The 20082-nt window shown below is 50.0% G+C and overlaps 1 protein-coding gene across 2 annotated transcripts in view; it reads right to left on the bottom strand.

The window, feature by feature from the left end:
* Nucleotides 1-20082, bottom strand: part of LOC129702308 (mastermind-like protein 2) — a 454918-nt gene that overhangs the window by 61079 nt on the left and 373757 nt on the right. For both annotated transcript variants that reach the window (XM_055644038.1, XM_055644037.1), the window contains one exon: nucleotides 17471-18889. In XM_055644038.1, coding sequence (XP_055500013.1) covers nucleotides 17471-18757 — 1287 coding nt within the window. In that variant the 5' untranslated portion in view covers nucleotides 18758-18889. The remainder of the gene's footprint in view (nucleotides 1-17470; nucleotides 18890-20082) is intronic.

Consider the following 20082-nt stretch of genomic DNA (forward strand, 5'->3'; position numbering starts at 1 on the left):
GTATAAACACTGATAAAGTTTGAAGAGTTTTTGCACAGTTTTGGTTGTGTGTATATATATATATATATTTTTTTTTAATTCTAAATAAAGTTTTTTTTTTGGAAAATATTTTAAATGCTATGAGGTTACCTGGCAACACATTCCACATGCTCACCACCTGCTGCATGAAAACGTTGCCCCTTAGGTTCCTATTAAACCCTTCCCCTCTGGTTCTTGCTTCCCCGATGCTGGGTTAAAGACACTGTGCATTCACCCTATCTATTTGACTTGCTTTTAGACGCTTCCATAAGATCGCCCCTTGGCTTCCTGCACTCCACAGAATAATGTCTCAGCTTGCCCATTCTATCCTGGTCGCTCAGGCCCTTGGGTCCTGGCAATATCTTCGTAAATCTTCTTTGCACTATTCCCAACTAGACGGCATCATTCCTGCTGTAGGGTGACCAACAGGTGTCCTAAACTTTCTGAGGTGCAACTTTCATCATTGTTCAACTTCTGTCAAGGAGAAGCTATACTTCACCCTCGTTAGACCTCATTTGGACTACGCAGTTGCAGCATGGGACCCATACACAAATAAAAACATTTCTTCCATCGAACGTGTCCAAAGACAGGCAGCTCGATTTGTTACCAACACCTATGAGAGAGAAGCGAGTTTCGACAAACATCTGAATTCTCTGGGGTGGGACCCTCTCCAAGACAGACGTGAAGCTCACCGTTTGACCTGTTTTTACAAAATGTTAAATGGTCAGCTCGACATAGACTACAAGACCTACACCAAACCCAAACCAATTAGGAGCAGACGAGGGCATTCGATCCAATTTGGGATCCCAGCTACAAAGACAGATGTGTACAGCAATTCGTTCTTCCCCCGCACAATTAAAGCATGGAATAATCTCCACCCAACTATAGTTACCCAACCAGATGCAACTAAATTTAAAGTAGCTCTTTCTTCCCAATAACCCTTTCTGGCTTAAGCCCTCCCTTCACCACCTCCAGTTTAAATTCCATTTGGAATATTTTGGAGGACCAAGAAACCAAGAAACTGAACATGATATTCCTATTGCGGCCTCACCAACGTCTTGGCCCTTTTATTTCATAATTAATCACCTGACATATTAACATAAGCAGCAACGCTCAGGTAGGACTGATGACTAAAGTGTAGTTGTGTGAATATTTAATAGAGTGCACTAATATTTTTCTACTTGGCCGTAGGAACTGTAATATCAAATTACCAATTGATTACTTGAAATAATTAGGGCCTTCATTGTAATTGAGGAATGATTATAATTCTGGGTCATCTTTCTTTTGCTATTTCAGCCAAACAACACGTGATTCATTTTTTTCAATGAAGAGGAGTTTTTACCCCGTGACCTTTCCCCTTCTAAACCCCACCCCTGATAATCAAACAGTGAATCACTTTGCGAGCCATAGGCAGACGCACTTGTAAACACGCATACACACACACACACACACCATGAATGGCTTCATAGTGCAAGTAGGTCTAGTGCTACTGTAATTAAAAAAACACACAGCGTGAGTATGGGCAAGAATTTGGGTCATTCTCTATTTTCGACATTGTCCTGTTTGGCGGGGAGGGGAGGGAGGTGAGGGGAGGAGAGTGGAGGGAGAGGAAGGGAGGGAGTGGAGGGAGAGGAGAGGAGGGGGGAGGGGAGGGAGAGGAGGAGGAGAGAGGAGGGGAGGAGAGGAGAGGAGAAGGGAGGAGAAGAGAGGAGAGCAGAGGAGAGGAGGGAGGAGGGGAGGGGAGAGAGAGGAGAGGGAGGGAGTGGAAGGGAGGGGAGGGGAAGGGAGAGGAGGGGAGGGGAGGAGGAGGGAGAGGAGGGGAAGAGAGTGGGAGGGGAGGGGAGGGGAGAGGAGAGAGGCAGTGGGAAGGGAGGGGAGGGGAGGGGAGGGGAGGGGAGAGGGGAGGAGAGGGAAGGGGCGGAGAGGGGAGAGGAGGGGAGGAGAGTGGAGTGGAGGGGAGGGAGAGGGAGAGGAGAGGGAGGGAGTGGAAGGGAGTGGAGGGGAAGGGGACGGGAGGAGGGGGGGAGGAGAGAGTGGAGAAGGGAGAGGAGGGGAGGAGAGTGGGGAGGAGTGGAGGGAAGAGGAAGGGAATGGAGGAGAGAGGAGGGTAATGGAGGGGATGGGGGAGTGGGGTCGGGAGGGGTGGATTTTATCTGTAACTAGGCATAAGTGCTTAGGAATCAGTTAATGGCCACGCACCAATTAGCTCAGCTCACTGACCCGCTGTCCACATCCGTCACATGAATGCGGGCGGCCTGGTGCCACATTTTCCTCTGTCTGTCTGCTGTCTAGGATGCAGGAAGGACCTGTCTCTCTCTCCCTCTCTCACACTCTCTCTATCCCTCTATATCTCTATCTCTCTCTATCTCTCTCTCTCCCGTTCACACTCTCTTTCTCTTTCTCTCTCACTCTCACTCTCTCTCTGCCCACTCCATTCCGCACCAGAGCCCAGCCCAAGTACTTGGAACTGACGTTGACAGGAAATAAGGGCTTTTTATTAGTTGCTCAATCAGACTTTGCAGGGAACTGACTAATAGCCACATTCCGCCACTCTTCCTCAGACGAGGGAAAGTTGTCCATTTACTCATTGTAAAGGACAGAAATAGGCCCTTCAACCCAACTCATCCATGCCAACCAAGCTACCCCACCCATGCTAGCCACAGAGGCCAATTAACCTACAAACTTTCCCGTCTTTGGAGTGTGGGAGGAAACCAGAGCACCCGGAGAAAACCCACGCGGTCACGGGGAGAACGTGCAAATTCCGTACAGACAGCACCCGTCGTCAGGATCGAACCCGGGTCTCTGGTGCTTTGAGGCAGCAACTCTGCGCCACTGAGCCACACTAATTCTGTCGCCTTATATAACAATTAGTAAGTGTTTAAAGCTGGACAGGGATAAAGGGTTGGGTTGGTAATGGGGACATTTCGTACCCAGAGAACATCCACAGACACAAAATGCGGGACAGTGTTTGCTTGCACATTAGTAAAGCCAGCACAGCCCAGGAATGACATTTATTAATAGGACAGGCAGGACTAGCTCTCCGAGGAATCGATCAGACTCCTTAGATGTGACGTGGATAAAATATTAAATGATGCATTTAAGAGAGGATAATTGCACCAAAGCTTTCTGTGTTTAAGTTTCTCCAGACAAAATAAAATGCTTCGGACTGCACACTAAAATGGACCCCGAGAAATTATTTGTTTTGTGTCTCATACACATCGTATACAAAGAATCGCCACGATCAGGGCACCGACAAGGTTACAAAATGTTCAGTATATTCCCAATTGTCTCTATTTGTTCCCAGTCCCCCCCCCCCCAACGCAGGGCCCCCCTTTGTTCTCAGCGGCATGTCCTCGACCAGATCTCTGGCACCCACCGCCGGCCCGTATTAAGTATTAAAGTAACCAAAACGTTGCCCATTTCCTTCGCTCCATAGATGCTGCTGCACCCGCTGAGTTTCCCCAGCATTTTTGTCTACCTTGAGTATTAAAGTAGTCAGCAGCACGGTGAAACTAAGATGCGCTGAAACAGCGTTCCCTCTTCACTACTGTTTTCTACAAAGCCCACGTTTCAGGGCACGAATGCTGTCTGAGCGGACCCCTCCCTCCGTTTAAAGGTTTCGGGGGGGCCGGCGATGTCTCGTGTCAAACTTTGCCGCGCCAAAGCCACCCTGCAACAGGCCCGGTTCCGTCAAATGAAGTCGCCGCTAAACTCCTGAGGCAGCGATTCCTCTCAGCGGCAGAAACGCGCGTGACGTTACTCTGCGGACGGTTACACTTGTAATTCAAAAATATATTGAGTCAGATTACTTCAGAGGTGGGGAGGTAAACAGAGACAGAACAAGTTCACCATATGCCATTCGGGAGGTGATGAGTCGGAATCAATTAATCTTGATTTTATTTATCTTTCCCCCCTCACTCTGCCGATGTGATTTTGTTTTCTCCAATCTATTGCTTCTTGGGGTGCTTTCGATGGGGACGGTCCAATTTTTGGGTCGGTTCACTGTTATCGGCCAAAGATGTGCAGTTGAATTATAGAGGTCTTTCTCACAAGGAGAGACAAAGGAGGTTCTATGTGAGTTTCTGCACAGCTGGCGAGGCTATCATCACTGCTCTGCTCTTAAGGGCTGACTCTGGGCCACAAGGGAGCAAGATCGCTCTGTATAAATGAGAAAGGAGGAGACTGCGTAATTCCAGTTATAAATATTCTCTGCAGGGACTCACGGCATTGAATTGTGCTTCAGTATCCACGGTGCTCTGCCTATGGCCAGCGATGAATGGTGTATCTGTACAGGATTCGCCAAACTACCCAGTGTCTGCTGAAACCGCATTTGATGCCCCGAATCTCAATCAGAGAAGGGTTGGAATCAGAATGGGTAAAACAGAGAGTTGGGTGGGGAAGGAGAGGGGGGGGGGGGGGGTACACACGCAGCTGCAAACATCTGGAAAATGTTAGGCGAGGAGAATTCATCATTTGGCATCAGCCAAACAGATTGCAAATGCTTTTAAAGAGGTGCTTGCGTTTATCCGGTTAAGTGAATGAACCAAATATCAATTCGAAACAACATGAATGATTTTCCTCTCAAAATTATCCCCAGGGCCCTTGGATTTAATTTCCTCAAATTCTGCTGCATCATTAAAATCATAAAACGGTTGGTGACGAAAAGGAAACAGCAATAGATAGGTAACGCTGCAATTCCGGAGAACATGGATAGGCACAAAAAGCTGGAGTAACTCAACAGGACAGGCAGCAGGAGTAACTCAATGGGTCGAGACCCGAAACATCACCCATTCCTTCTCTCCAGAGATGCTACCCGTTGAGTTACTCCAGCAGTTACTCCTTCAATTTAATCCAGCATTTGCAGTTCTTTCCAACCCACAGGTCATGTTTGGGATCTGGACCCATCTTCAAACATTGGGACCGTGGTTAGAGAGAGACAGAGATGGGAGAAAGAGACATTGGACTTTGGAAATGGCGGCAAAATATGGCGGTGCCCGCACGTGTGAATATGCAAAAATAATTTCATAATAAAGCACCTTTGAACCTTTGACATTGGAGCAGAATTAGGCCATTCGGCCCATCGAGTCTTCTCCACCATTCGATCATAGCTGATCTAATTTTCAACCTCTCAACCCCATTCTCCTGCCTTCTCTCTGTAATCTTTGACACCCATACTAAACAAGAACCTTTGGTCTCTAGAGGTATTGGGGGGGGGGGGGGGGGGGGGGGGGAACAGGCCCTTGGGCCCACTGGATCCACGGCAACCAGCGATACCCGTACACTAGTACCATCCTACACACTAGGGACAATTTACAATTTTTATACCAAAGCCAATTAACCTCCAAACCTGTACGTCTTTGGAGTGTGGGAGGAAACCAGAGCACCCAGAGAAAACCCACACAGTCACAGGGAGAACGTACAAACTCGGCACAGACAGCACCCGTAGTCGGGATCGAACCTATGTCACCATCCTATTTCACTCTGGGCCCCACAGCCACCCAATGATGGGATCATCCACAGAGAACATCCATGGGGAAGTTCAAGTGGGATGGGGGAATGTGGGTGCTATATTTGGGGTGGGCTCAAGAATAACTGGGGCCTACATCATGGTGCCTTCACACACGCTACTGATATGTCCAGTGAGGCATAGCTGGAATATATTACAATAAATCCAAGTCAAGTTTAAACTCTCTGCCCACGATTATATCACGGGGGCCACTGAAGTAGAGTTGCTTACAGATTCAGGCACTGTTTCACTTAGTTTACAGAAAATCCTGTTATATAGCAGGGAAGGATAGCTGGTCAGCTAACAAGGTCTACACATTTTTTCCATGATGGAAAGTGTAATTGGAAAGAAGCAAGGTTCAAAGGAACACTCACCCACCCTGTACATATTTCAGAATCCACTGATCCTACCTCCACATTGATAAAGCCCCAATTAGCCTTTACCAGTTGCCACAACACTACTGCCTTCAGGCAATAACATTGTCCCTTGCAACCCAGTGGTTGACAGGAATGGACAACAGAAAGGCAACGCAAAGTTTGCTTTCCCTTGGGCAGCTTACAACCCAGTGGTATGAATATTGATTTCTCTCATGTCTAGTAATCCCTGCATTCCCTCTCTCCCCAGTTCCCTTCTCCCCCACCCCAGCCGTCCTGTCTGTTCCACATCCACCTCGTTATCACCCCTTCCACAGCCAACAATGGACCCGTCTGAAGAGCGGTCTCGACCCAAAACGTCACCCATTTCTTTGCCTCCTCCAGAGATGCAGTCTGACCCGCTCGCTGAGTTCCTCCAGTCTAACTTCAACATTAACATGTCCCTTATTAACATGTCCCTTATTAACATGTCCCTTTTCTTTTTTGTGTTGATTTATTTTAAATGAAAAAAAAAAATTAAGGAATTAAAAAATTAAAATAACTTCAACACAATTAACATGACTTTTTCAAATGACATTTAAAAAAAAAATCCGTCTCAAAATGAAATACATATTGCCGACATTACTTTGATGGAAAGCTTTTGCAAACCTGCACCACCTCATACATGGAATGTGCAAAATGACTGTCCATCATAATTAAGTGCACACCATTTTTTGGAAATACAGTTTGACTAAAATATTATTTACTGGCACCAAGCTGACAGTTTCTCTACCGATCAAGAGACTGAATCAAGAGACTGCAACTCCGCTCTAGAATTTTCTATTAAGTGAGGTCCCATAGGATTTTGGGGGGCGGGGGGGGGGGGGGGGGTTTTCTATAGCCCCCTTCCCATTCAAAGAATAATACTGTAAGCCCAAAATGGGCTGGAGTTATTCCAGCTTTCTGCGTCTATCTTCGGTTTAAACCAGCCTCTGCAGTTCCTCCTTACACAATACTGTAAGCCTTCCTCTCACATACATAACCCGTGTTTCTAGTCAATCTGTACTGTTAGTTAGCTTGTGCAGAGTCTTCTGTTTTTAATGTGGTACACCAAATAAATGCGGTGATGAGAACAGAAATGAATCTGATTGGCACCTAAAGCAACTGTTGATGCCACAGCACCAAAGCATGAATCAAAAGGAGCACAATGTATTTTGCGGAAGTACAAGTCTTGGCTGGTGTAGTGTGTTCTTTGAATTAGCACCCATTAAGTAGGGGGCGGCACGGTGCCACAGCAGTAAAGTTGCTGCCTCACAGCGCCAGAGACCCTGGTTCGATTCTGACCGCGGGTGCTGTCTGCACGGAGTTTGTGCGTTCTCCACGTGACCGCGTGTGTTTTCTCCGGGTGCTCCGGTTTCATCCACGCGCCAAAGACGTATAGGTCTGTAGGTTAATTGGCTTTGGAAACGAATGTAGATTGTCCCTAGTGTGTTGGATAGTGCTAGTGTGCCAGGATCGCTGGTCGACACGGACCTGGTGGGCCGAAGGGCCTGTTTCCGCAATGAATCTCGAAACTAAACTAAACTAAAGCAGCAAGCAACAATTTCATGTGGTGAGGAAGTCATTCTGAAACTCTGGTTTTCTGTAAGGGCTTACTATCATAACAATTCTTTTAAGTTGCAGGCTCAAAACTGAAACTTCCCTCAATGACTTCTAATAAACCACACAAAAAAATGCCCGACCCTGTCCTTTGACTAATGAAAATTAGATCATCGCACCACACTTAATGAGGTGAGGTTGGGTCATTAAAAGCCACAATGATTGGCATTTAAACTCTGATACATCAGTGCTGGACACACACGGCTTCTATATAGCCTGATGACACTGCGTCTGTTTTGAATCCTATTCACGGGCTGAGCGTTCATGAGCACGAGACAGTTCCTGTTTACAATAACCGCCGCTTCCCCCACCCACCTTTTCCGAATGTCTACGAAAATCCCAACACTGACTCGGAGTCTTCCTCCCTTTCGCTGAAGGAGGCAGGCCTCTGGGAAATCGAGAGCAAGCATTTTTTTTCTCTATTTCACAGAAATGTTTTTTCACTCCGAGTACCACTGATTTTTAGATTGTGTTACCGGAAACACAACCCGAAGGAGGGTCCCGGCCCAAAACATCACCTATCCATGCTCTCCAGAGATGCTGCCTGGCCCACTGAGTTATTGAAGCACTTTGTAAAACAGCATCTCCAGTTCAAAATGTAGAACCCAAGAAAAGTTAAAAAAAAACTAGTGGGAGAGTCTGGGACCAGGGGCCATAGCCTCAGATAAAAGGACGTACCTTTACAAAGGAGATGTGAAGGGATTTCGTAAGTCAAAGGGTGGTGAATCTGTGGGATTCATTGCCACAGACGGCTGTAGAGGCCAAGCCATTGGGTATTTTTAAGGCAGAGATTGATAGATTCGGTATGGGTGTCATGGGTTACGGGGAGAAGGCAGGAGAATGGGGTTGAGAGGGAAAGATAGATCAGCCATGATAGAATGGAGGAGTAGACTTGATGGGTCGAATGCCCTAAATCTGCTCCTATGCACTAATGAACTCATGCAGGGTGCTGGTTTACACTAAAAGACTCAAAGTGCTGGAGCATCTCAGCGGGTCAGGCAGTATCTCTGAAGAAAATGGACAGGTGATGTTTCGGGTCCGGGTCCTTCTTCAGATTGTAGTTCCTTGTCTTAACAAAAAAAAAACTGTTGACTTCAATTTGCGTGCAGCCACTCCTCTGCTTTTGAGCAACGCTTTCCATCAACTAAACCCTTTCCCTTCTGTTCCTGAAACTATCCAGCTCAACAATGTTCTGCGGGCTAAATGCAATGCATACAGATACATTTTTGATTTGTATGTTTAAGGGTTTGTCAGCTTGCATCTTGCTTCACTTTGATGTGGCTTGGCTTGCTGTACGTTACTGCAATTATATTGCCATCTTGCTTGGAATATCTCTGTGATGTTTAACCAAGATCAAACAACAGCCATTAACCTGGGGTCCTGTCTCTTTATAGAATTGGCATTCTTGTTATGTTGCCTTCTTATGCACGTATTAAACTGCAACTGTTTAGAGTCAAAGTCGTACAGTGTGGAAACAGGCCCTTCGGCCCAACTTGCCCACACTGTCCCATCTATGCTAGTCCCACCTGCCTGTGTTTGGTCCAGATCGCTCTAAACCTCTCCTATCCATGTACCTCTCCAAATGCTTCTTAAGCATTGCAATAGTACCCGCCTCAACTAGCTCCTCTGGCAGCTCGTTCCATAACATCCCACCACCCTCTGTGTTAAAGCCACCCCTCAGGTTCCTGTTAAATCTCCCCCCCCCCCCCCCTCACTTAAACCTATGTCCTCTGGTCCTCTATCCCCCTACTCTGGGCAAGAGACTCTGTGCGTCTACCCGATCTATTCCTCTCATGTCATGAATGTGTGTTGACATTTCTTTAGCAAAATCCTCCAAACATTTTTGAGTCCACTCAAGCAGAAGGAACAGATGCTAAACAGTCTTGTTCAGTGCCCCCTCACTAAGCTAAATCAGGATTTCCGGACAGTGTGTGACAGGGATTAATGGAATAGATTCACTGGCATGGGCAGTACTTAACTGTGAATGATGCAAAGGGCAACTAGCTGAACACAATTGGAGCTGGTGGTGTTGCATCACGGGTGGTGAAGGTGCAGCAGAGCATTGCACTTTCAAACAAGTTTGTGAAAGCAGTTCCCCCCACCACCCCCACCCCCCCCCACCCCACCCCCCCCCCCCCCCCCCACACCACACCCCCCCCCCCCCCCCACACACACCCCCCCCCTCCCACCCACCCCCCCCCACCCCACCCCACCCCCCCCCCCCCCCCCCCCCCACACAGTTTGTCTTCCTATTCATAAATATTCTGCTCCATGGGATGTGGTTTTGAAAATGGTAACTTCCTGCTTCTCTCAGAGGGAGTGGGAGTGAATGATTGACACAGTGGTGAAAGAGTGTGTGAGGGAGGGAGGGGGGAGAGGAGGAAAGCGGGAGTGAATGTGGGAGCGGGGGGGGGGGGGTGAGGGAGGGGGAGAGGGGGAGAGAGGGAGGGGGGGAGAGAGGGAGAGAGGGGAGAGGGGGAGAGGGGGAGAGAGGGAGAGAGAGAGAGAGAGGGAGAGGGAGAGAGAGGGAGGGAGGGAGAGAGGGAGAGAGGGAGGGGGGGGAGGGGGAGAGAGGGGAGCGGGGGAGAGAGGGGGAGGGGGAGAGGGGAGGGAGAGGGGGAGAGAGGGAGGGAGGAGAGAGGGAGGGGGGAGAGGGAGGGGGGGAGAGAGGGAGGGGGGGAGGGAGAGAGGGAGGGGGGGGGAGAGGGGGGGGGGGAGAGAGGGAGGGGGGGAGAGGGAGAGGGAGGGAGAGAGAGGGGGAGGGGGAGAGAGGGAGGGGGGGGAGAGAGGGAGGGGGGAGGGGGGGGGGGAGAGGGGGAGGGGGGGGGAGAGAGGGAGGGGAGAGAGGGGAGGGGGAGAGGGAGGGGGAGAGAGGGAGGGGGAGAGAGGGAGGGGGAGAGAGGGAGAGGGGGAGAGAGGGAGGGGGAGAGAGAGGAGAGGGGGAGAGAGAGAGGGGAGAGGGGGAGAGAGGGGGAGAGAGGGAGGGGGAGAGAGAGGGGAGGGGGGAGGGAGGGAGGAGGGAGCCAGGGAGGGGGGGCAGGGAGCGGGGTGGGGGAGAGAGAATGGGAGCAGAGAGGGGGGGGCAGAGAGGGAGAGAACAGGGAGGGAGATAGGGAGAGTGCAAGGGAGAGGGAGAGTGAGAGGGAGAGGGGGAGAGAGAGGGGGAAGAGAGGGAGGAGAGAGAGAGAGAAGAGAGAGATGATACAAGAGGAAGAGAATGAGTGTGAAAGAATGGGAGAAAATGAATGAGGAAGAGCAAAGAGGGTAGGAGTGTGAGAATGAAAGGAGAATGAGGACAAAACGACAGGAAGAGAGGAGTGGAGAAAGGAGAGAGAGAGGGAGCATGAAGAGAGGGGTGGGAGGGAAGCCAATGACGGAAGGAGGTTTGAAGTGAGAGGTGGAAAGTACAAAAGCGAGGGTGTGAGAATGAGAAAATGAATGAAAAATGGGAAAGAGAGAAAATAAGAAACTGATTAGTAAAAGGAGAGAGAGAGACGGCAAATAGAATGAGAGTGAAGAGGGGATAAGAAATGTGAGAGGTGGCTGAGTAAATTGATAATGTCAGTTTTCAATCTCACTTGCTCAGCGTCAAGACAGCAGGAGGCAGCGTGAGCTAGGAGGCTGAACGATCAGCAACTCCCCTCACCAGACCGCCCCCCCTCAGGCATCTCCCTCCACCACAGCCAAGTCCGCCCCCCCCACCGCTATCAATGCCCCCCCCCGGCAACTCTACGTGGGATACCCTACAAGATTACTTGGTCGTGAGGTGCCACAAATCACCACGTTAGCAGCCATCAGTTTTCAAGTACCAACACACTGGTGCAGCGGTAGAGCTGCTGCCTCACAGCGCCAGAGACCCGGGTTCCACCCCGACTACGAGTGTGCTGTCTGTACGGAGTTTGCACGTTCTCTGCACGTGGGCTCCCTCCGGGCGCTCCGGTTTCCTCCCACACTCCAACACACCCACAGGTTTGCAGGTTAATTGGCCTCGGTAAAAATGGCAAATTGTCCCCAGTGTGTGGCGCTGCGCTGCGCTGGGCGTGCGGGGATCGCTGGACGGCACGGATTACGTGGGCCGAAGGGCCTGTTTCCACGCTGTAGATCTAAACTAAACTGGCTGCAAAGACTAGTCCCCCAGATTAAGAATAAACCAATGTCAGAATGCACAACACTCACTTCGAATAGTATTTGAGGATTTTCTCTAACGCCGGCCTTTCCTGTTGAAGAGTAGGATATTATTCTTGAAGCAGAACTGTTGTGTATTTTAAAACCTTCCTTTGGAAAATGGGTAAAATCAAGGATTTACTTAAGTCAAAAGGTTCAACAAAGTTCCCCCCCCCCCCCTCGATTGAGTGGCAGTCGTATTAATACAAATACATGGGATATAAGTGCAGTGCCTGAGGGCAGCATGGCTACACATGGGAAGAAGCAAAATGACCACGGAGCAAGTCACTGCTAAAACATCAGTGAAAAAACAAGGGAGCCAAACTTGGAGACTCACAGCTCAGACAGCACCGATTCATCATTCTTTATTCGTTTATTCAAAGGCACTCAATTAGCTCCAGGGGCCTCTGCTCCAGTTCAGAAGCTGCATACACCCTCAAAATCGCCCAGTCTGGCATTATCATTGTCATGGCCCTTTGAAATCAAATCCTAAGCTTTTACTCCCTGTCTCTCCCTCTCTGTGTCTGTCTGCCTCTCTCCCTCTTGCTTGCTCTCTCTCTCCCTCCCTCCTCTCACTATCTCCCTCTCTCCCTGATCTGTCTATCTCTATCTGTTTTCTCCCTCTCCCTGATCTCTCTCTCTCTCCCTCCCTGTCTCTCTCTGTCTCCCTGTCTCTCTCTCTATCTCCGTCTCCCTGTCTCTGTCATTTTGTCTGTCCCTGTGTCCATGTCTCCCTCTGTCTCCCTGCCTCTCTTTGTCTCTCCCCCCCCCACACACACCCCCCCCTCTCTCCCCCCCCCCCCCCCCCCCTTCCCAATACATTTGAGTCCCCTCCATAGTTCAAATGTCCCAATTATTTAAAAAAAAATCAGACTGGGAGGGGCGGGTGAGGAGGGGGCAGGGGGGGGGGGGGGGGGGGGGGGGGAGGTGGGTGAAAGCAGGGTGGGGGTGGGAAAGGGTGGAGTATAAATTCCTTTTTAATTCAAACATTCCCGACACAGTTACACATTCCTTAAAAGCCTAAAAGGAAGCGAGAATATTTTGAACATAAGCTCACTGCTTCTACAGTGGCAGACATCACAGTCTCTGCGGTTAATAAAAAAAAGAGGCTCTTTATTACCTCATTGCTTTATAAACGTGTAGGTTGAAAGCCGGGGGCCGTACACTCCGGCAGTACAGCGCTCACACGCATATTAAAAAGCACTTATACCGGAATATTTTTTTTTTTTTTGGTTCGAATAAAAACTCTCATCTTTCCACTTGCGGAGCAAACAAGAACACGCACGGGGGGGGGGGGGGGGGGGGGGGTTGCAGGGTCCTTACAGCAGCTGCCGGCTGTGTTTCCACAGCCTGCTATGTAGATCGAATTTCATGCCGTTTTGTTCCCTCTCCAGCTGGCCGCCTTCCACATACCTTCGCCCTCAAAGCTCTGCCTCGCTGTGAACTTTGACCTCTCTGCCGGCCTGCTAGAATCATCCCCTCAAGGAAGTTTGCTGTCCCACCAGAGTTTAGCATAAGGGCTGTGGGGGGGGGGGGGAGAGAAGAAAACCCATGTACCCTCTACATTGCACTTGGGATCTACATTGAGCCTCTGGCCCTTCTGTTCACAAGTTCATCACTTCTAAGACCCGAATTAGGCCATTCGGCCCAGCAAGTCTACTCCGCCATTCAATCGTGGCTGATCTATCTCTCCCTATCAACCCCATTCTCCTGCCTTCTCCCAATAACCCCTGACATCCATTTGAATCCAGAATCTGCCTTCAAAATATCCATTGACTTGGCCTCCACAGCTGTCTGTGGCAATGAATTCCACAGATTCACCACCCTATGACTGAAGAAATTCCTCCTCATCTCCTTTCTCTGGTCCTGGACTGTCCCACTAGTGGAAATCTCCTCTCCACACTCACTCTATCCAGGCCTTTCACTATTCGGTAAGTTTCAACCAGTTCATTGCTGCTTATGGGAAATTGCATTTAATCTGTGGCGGCAGGTTGATGGTCAGCATGGGCTCGGTGGGCCGAAGGGCCTGTTTCTATGCTGCATCAATGAGCTATAAACTAAGAGGAAATAGTTGGTACAAAGAGGTGAGCGGAGAATATGGGGCAAGAATTGGTAAGTAATAACTGGATCAAGGTAAGGAGCGATTGTTTGGCAGATGAATCAGGTTCGGAGGAGATGGTTGAAGATAGACACAAAGTGCTGGAGCAACTCAGAAGGTCGGGCAGCATCTCTGCAGAAAAGGAATAGGTGACGTTTTGGGCCGGAACCCTTCTTCAGACTGCTGAATCCCAGCCTGAAGAAGGCTTTCAACCCGAAACTTCACCCATCCTTTTTCTCCAGAGGTGCTGCCCGACCCACAGAGTTACTCCAGCTGTTAGTGTCTATCTTCTGTATAAACCACCATCTGCAGTTTGTTGACAGACACAAAATGCTGGAGTAGCTCAGCGGGTCGGGCAGCATCTCTGAAGAAAAGAAATTTTAGGTCGGGTCCCTTCTTCAGTTCCTTTCTACACATAGTCATAGAGCACAGAAACAGGCCCTTCTGCCCAACTCGTCCATGCTGACCAAGATGCCCCATCTAACCTAGTCCCATTTGCCAGCATTAGGCACATAAACCTAGGTAGATCCTGGCTGCCACCGATACCTGTTCTTTGAGGCCGCCTGACACACCAGTAAACCTCATCAAGGGGCAAGTGTCTGTGAATTTCAATTACATAAAACAATGCTGCCTATTTTGACGGAGTCATTTCGAGGAACTCCGTCAGCCAAACGATTAAAAGTCTATTGTCGTCTCCTAGATGAGCAAATCAGATTCCAAATCAAGACAGAGGCAGGGTTCTTTCTGCAAGCTTTTAACGACCTTCTTATACAGGCTCACTGTTCAAACACATCAGAGGACCTACTGTTTGCTTGCTCCTCCGATAGTGTATTCACTTTAGACTGCTCGAAGCCGTTACTATATTCTCTTCAGCTCAATCAACTTAATTCTTTAGAAACCCAGAGCAAACTAACACTCAACTGCCCAAATATCTCTGGCAGAAATTAGCCCAAAGTGGTCTTGTAAAAGTCAGTGCCACTATAAGTGGGAAGAAATGGAGAATTCCTTACAAATTCTCCATCCTGGCACAACTTTGCAGAAAACTATGTAAATGAAAGGCCAGTAAGCCTAAGCACTCAGGAAAGGGATAGAAACGCAGTTGTTCTGTGATTAACTCAGTTTAGTTAAGTGTAGTTTAGATTCAGCGTGAAAACAGGACCATTGGCCCATTGAATTCACACCGACCAGCAATCACCCATACACTAGTTTGATCCCACACACACTAGGGACAATTTTCGTAGATGCCAATTAACCTACAAACCTGCACATCGTTGGAGTGTGGGAGGAACCCAGAGCACCCAGAGAAAACCCACACAGTCACAGGGAGAATGTACAAACTCTGTACAGCAGCACCCGAGGTCAGGATCGAACCCGGATATCTTGCGCTGGAAGGTAGCAGCACTATCGTTGTGCCACTGTGACGCCTTGAACCTGACCTGGGGTGAAAGCTCACAACAACATTCACACCTTCTGACTTCTGGAAAAGGAAGGAAATTGCTTATATCATTTGGCTTACAAAGCAGAAATTTGGATCAGACATTTTGGCGATGAAAGGCTAAAGCATATCTTTAGACTTTAGCGACACAGCGCGGAAACAGGCCCTTCCTTCCGCCCACCAAGTCCGCACTGACCAGCGATCACCCCGTACACTAACACCATCCTAAACTCGAGGGATAATTTACAATTTTGCCAAAGCCAATTAACCTACAAATCTGTTCGGCTTTGGAGTGTGGGAGGAAACCAGAGCACCCGGAGAAAACCCGCACAGTCAAAGGGAGAACGGACAAACTCCACACAGACAGCACCCGTGGTCAGGATCGAAGCCGGGTCGCTGGCGCGGTAAAGCGGCAACTCTACCGCTGCGCCACCGTGCCACCCAACAGACTGACATCTCACCTCATTATTACTTGAAAGCCATTAGTTCTTGAAAGGCATTATCTATGTACATGACTGCTCGGCACTTTCAAGTTGTAATTAGCCAGTTTTTGTTTAAAGCGCTCTAATTTTTCCAACTGTATTTTAAATTGGCGACTGCGTGTGCAGAGTTGCATTTACATAGTGTCTATCAGAGGGCACCAAAGCTGATTACAGCTGGTTACATAACTCTGAAGTGCCGTCAGTGAAGTCAAATAACACATTTGCAAGTTTCCCCAACCCGTGATGTGATAATCTGTTCCAATGACAAGGGACGAGGGATATGTATTAACCAGAACTCCTTTGGTCCTCCTTTGAAATTGTTCCCCAGGACCTTCTCCACTCATCTAAGGGAGCTGACTGGACTTAACTTTAAATTCTCATCCAAAAGGTCGCTCCTCCTACAGTTCAACACCCTGTACAGTACTGGAGCGTTACCCTAGGTTTTTATTTCCTGAACAAGGAGCTCGTATTACAAATCCAGAAATTTCAGTTTTACCTGCTTAAAAAAAAGCCACCCACCCGCCCATTGACCTCATCAACACTTCACGCTGCCTCGGCAAGGCCACCAGCATAATCAAGGACCAGTCTCACTCCAGTCACTCCCTCTGCTCCCCTCTCCCAACAGGCAAGAGGTACAGAAGGTACACAAAATTGCTGGAGAAACTCAGCGGGTGCAGCAGCATCTATGGAGCGAAGGGAATAGGCGGAGTGTCGGGCCGAACCCCTTCTTCAGACTGATGGGGGGGGGGGGGGGGGGGGGGGGGGTGGGAGAAGGAAGGAAAAGGGGAGGAGGAGCCCGAGGACGGGCAGATAGGAGGGTGGGAGGAGACAGCTAGAGGGTTAAGGAAGGGGAGGAGACAGCAAGGGCTAGCAAAATTGGGAGAATTCAATGTTAATGCCATCCGGATGCAAGCTGCCCAGGCGGAATATGAGGTGCTGTTCATCCAATTTCCGCTGTTGCTCACTCTGGCAATGGAGGAGACCCAGGACAGAGAGGTCGGATTGGGAATGGGAGGGGGAGTTGAAGTGCTGAGCCACTGGGAGATCAGGTTGGTTATTGCGGACTGAGCGGAGGTGTTCGGCGAAACGATCGCCCAGCCTGCGCTTAGTCTCCCCGATGTAAATCAGCTGACACCTAGAGCAGCGGATGCAGTAGATGAGGTTGGAGGAGATGCAGGTGAACCTTTGTCGCACCTGGAACGATTGCTTGGGTCCTTGAATGGAGTCGAGGGGGGAGGTGAAGAGACAGGTGTTGCATTTCTTGCGGTTGCAACGGAAAGTGCCCGGGGAGGGGGTGGTGCGGGAGGGAAGGGAAGAATTTTCTTGCGGTTGCAACGAAGTGTGAAAACGCACGCTTCTAGATTCAGTTTCTTCCCAGCTGTTATCGGGCAACTAAACCATCCTATAGCCAACTAGAGAGATGGTCCCAGTCTACCATCTACCTCATTGGAGACGGTCGGGTGATCTCTGATCGGACTTTACTGGACATTATCTTGCACAAACAAGGTCAAATAGAACAAGTTGGCCTACAATTTTAGGCTGTGCATGCCACACACAGGAAGAAGGCTTAATTGTACTCGAAACCAAAAAAACCTTTTCACTGTACCTCGGTACACGGACAGTAATAAACAAAATTAGACTAAATTAAACAAAGTAAAGTAAAGTAAACTAAACAAAGCATCCTTGGAATGGCTACAAGAGATACAAACAGCACTCACAGTTCACCCGTAGCATGCAATTCTGTCATTGTCTTACCGGTGAATGTGGCACGCTGCCCTGCAGCCTCAGCTGTTGCATGCGGAACTTGTTGCGGAACTGCAGCTGCTGGGTGGAGCCGGGCTGCGGTGGCTGCTGCACGGCTGCAGGAGCTTGGTGCATGTAATGCACCACGCCGGGTTGGCTCTGAGCGCTGGCGACGGAAGCCATCTTGTGCGGGGCCAGGTCGGGGTCGAAGTGGGAGAGCGGCTTGGTGTTGCTGAAGGAGAGCTGCTCGGAGGACAGGGTGCTCTCGGTCACGGCCCCTTGCCCCTGGCTCAGGCCGCTCTGCTGCTGCTGCTGCTGCTGTTGCTGCTGCTGCTGCTGCAACATGGCAATGCGGGCAGGCTGGTTGGAGGGCACCTTATTGTACAGGTAGCTCTGCATGGTGCTGGCTGGGTTACTGGAGGGAGGGAGACTGGGCAGGATGCCGCTGGGTGGGCTGAAGGGTTGCTGGTGGAGCGAAGGGCTGGGCAGTTTGTCGGCCTGGTATGGAGGAGAGGGCCCGGAGGGGGGTACGGAAGGCCAGTTTGCACCCTGCCCCTGCTGCGGGTGAGACTGCTGCGAGACGGAGCGCTGGTGTTGGCTCGCCGCGATCTTCTTCAGCTGCTGGGCGTGCGAGAGCTCGTGCCAGTTGGCGCCGACCCTGTTGCCGTTGGTTCCCGTCAGCAGCGGTGTCTGGCTCTGGCCCGGACCCTGGCTCTGAGAGGCCGAGGACATCGGCAACGGCATGGCGTTGGGCGGAGCCGACAGGGGGTAGGCCGCGCCAGCAGAGGGCGGCCTCCTCTGCGGGGAGCCCGCGGGAGCCTGGTTGTAGTTGGGAGAAAACTCCCGGCTGGGTATGGAGTTGTCCAAGTGCGAGGCCGTGTGCGGCGATGACTTCCGAGCCGTGCTCTGGTTTGACCCCACCAGGCCCAGGTTCAGGGGGTCGCTCCTGGGGTTCAAGATGTCCAGCTCGTTTAACGGGGAGTTGGGTATGTTGGTCAACTCCTCCAGGAGGTCCACCAAGTCGGGATCCATGGTTATATTGCTGGCCGCCTTGGAGTCAAAGAACATGTTGTGCCCGTCGCCGACGTTGGGCTTCATGTCGGCGTTGGACGTCACGGCAAACTGCGAGCCGATGTTGCTGCCGTTGGCTTGGTTACCGCCCAGGAGGCCGGCGTTGGCCGCCGGAGTCACACAACCCATGGCGCCAGGGTTCTGCAGGGCCTGGCTCCGGTGGGCGATCGGCAGCGAGGAACTGTGCACGTCGGCGCGGAGGACATTAGACGCCTCGCTCTGACCCATCGAGAGACTAACATCGTCCAAGCAAATCCGCTTCACCTCCCCCGAGAAGGCAGTGTCAGAGAGATCACTGATCTTGTCGTGGTTGGCAGGGGAACCATTGCTTTCCAACTTCCTCTTTATGGATCCTTGCAGCTGGAAAGAAGAAAAGGATAGAATTGAAGATAGGTCAGCCGAGGAGGACAACAATGGTACAACACAGTCAAAGCAATACCTCATAACTCCATCCATACAAACTAATGTGTTGACAGGATTCATTCTTCTTACAGATTATGGACGATATGACTGCATGGACATACAATTCAGTGAAGGACTACCTTTAAACATTCAATAAATAAATTCCAATGCAAAGTTTTCAAATAGGGCGGCATGGTGGTGCAGTGGTAGAGTTGCTGCCTTACAGTGCCAGATTTTGACCCTGACTACGGGTGCTGTCAGCACAAGGCTTGTATGTTCTCCCTGTGACCGCCTAGGTTTTTCCCCAGTTGCTCCTTTCTCCTCCCACACTCTAAAGACGTACAGGTTTGTAGGTTAATTGGCTTCGGTAAAGGTTGTAAATTGTCCCTGGCGTGTAGGATAGGAGCGTAATGGGATCGGGTGGACTCGGTGGGCCGAAGGGCCTATTTCTGCGCTGTATCTCTGAACTAAACTAAACTAAACTGAACCAAGTAGGTCCTTTATTTTGAGTCAAAAGTGGGCAAACGTGGATTGTTTCTCCAGAATGGAGGTTGAAGGAAAACCTGACAGAAGTATATAAAATTATGATATTAATAGGTAGGTAGACGGTCTGAACTTTTCTTCCCAGAATGGAGATGTCAAAGGCTAGAGGGCATAGTTATAACTCTGGAAGGGCAAAGTTTAAAGAAGATGTGCGGGGTTAGAGGATGAGTTCCTGGAACGTGCTGCCAGGGGTGGTGGTAGAGGCAGGTAAGATAGTGGCATTTAAGCGGCATTTAAGCGGTCTGTTGGCTTGGAAGCCGCGGTCTCCGGTAGGAGGGGGGCCGTTCCTGACACCCCAAGCCGCTGAGGGTTCTCCCGACGCCGGAGTACCATCACCTGGCGAGAACGGCCGGGAACATCGGGCCCCCGGAATGGCGACTGTGGAGGCCTCATAAGCCCAACTTTGGGTGGGCAAGAGGATGGGGACTAGACTTTGTGCCTTCCCCCACAGAGGGAACCATTGTGGGGGGGATGTTTTTATGTTTTAATGTTAAACTTCTTGAATGCTATGTTGTATTTTTATTAGTGTGCTGCAAGGACATCTGAATTTCCCCTGAATAAAGGGATTAATAAAGTAATATCTATCTATCTATCTATCTATCTACTTA

The sequence above is a fragment of the Leucoraja erinacea genome, chromosome 12 (assembly GCF_028641065.1).
Source record: "Leucoraja erinacea ecotype New England chromosome 12, Leri_hhj_1, whole genome shotgun sequence".
Lineage (NCBI taxonomy): Eukaryota > Metazoa > Chordata > Chondrichthyes > Rajiformes > Rajidae > Leucoraja > Leucoraja erinaceus.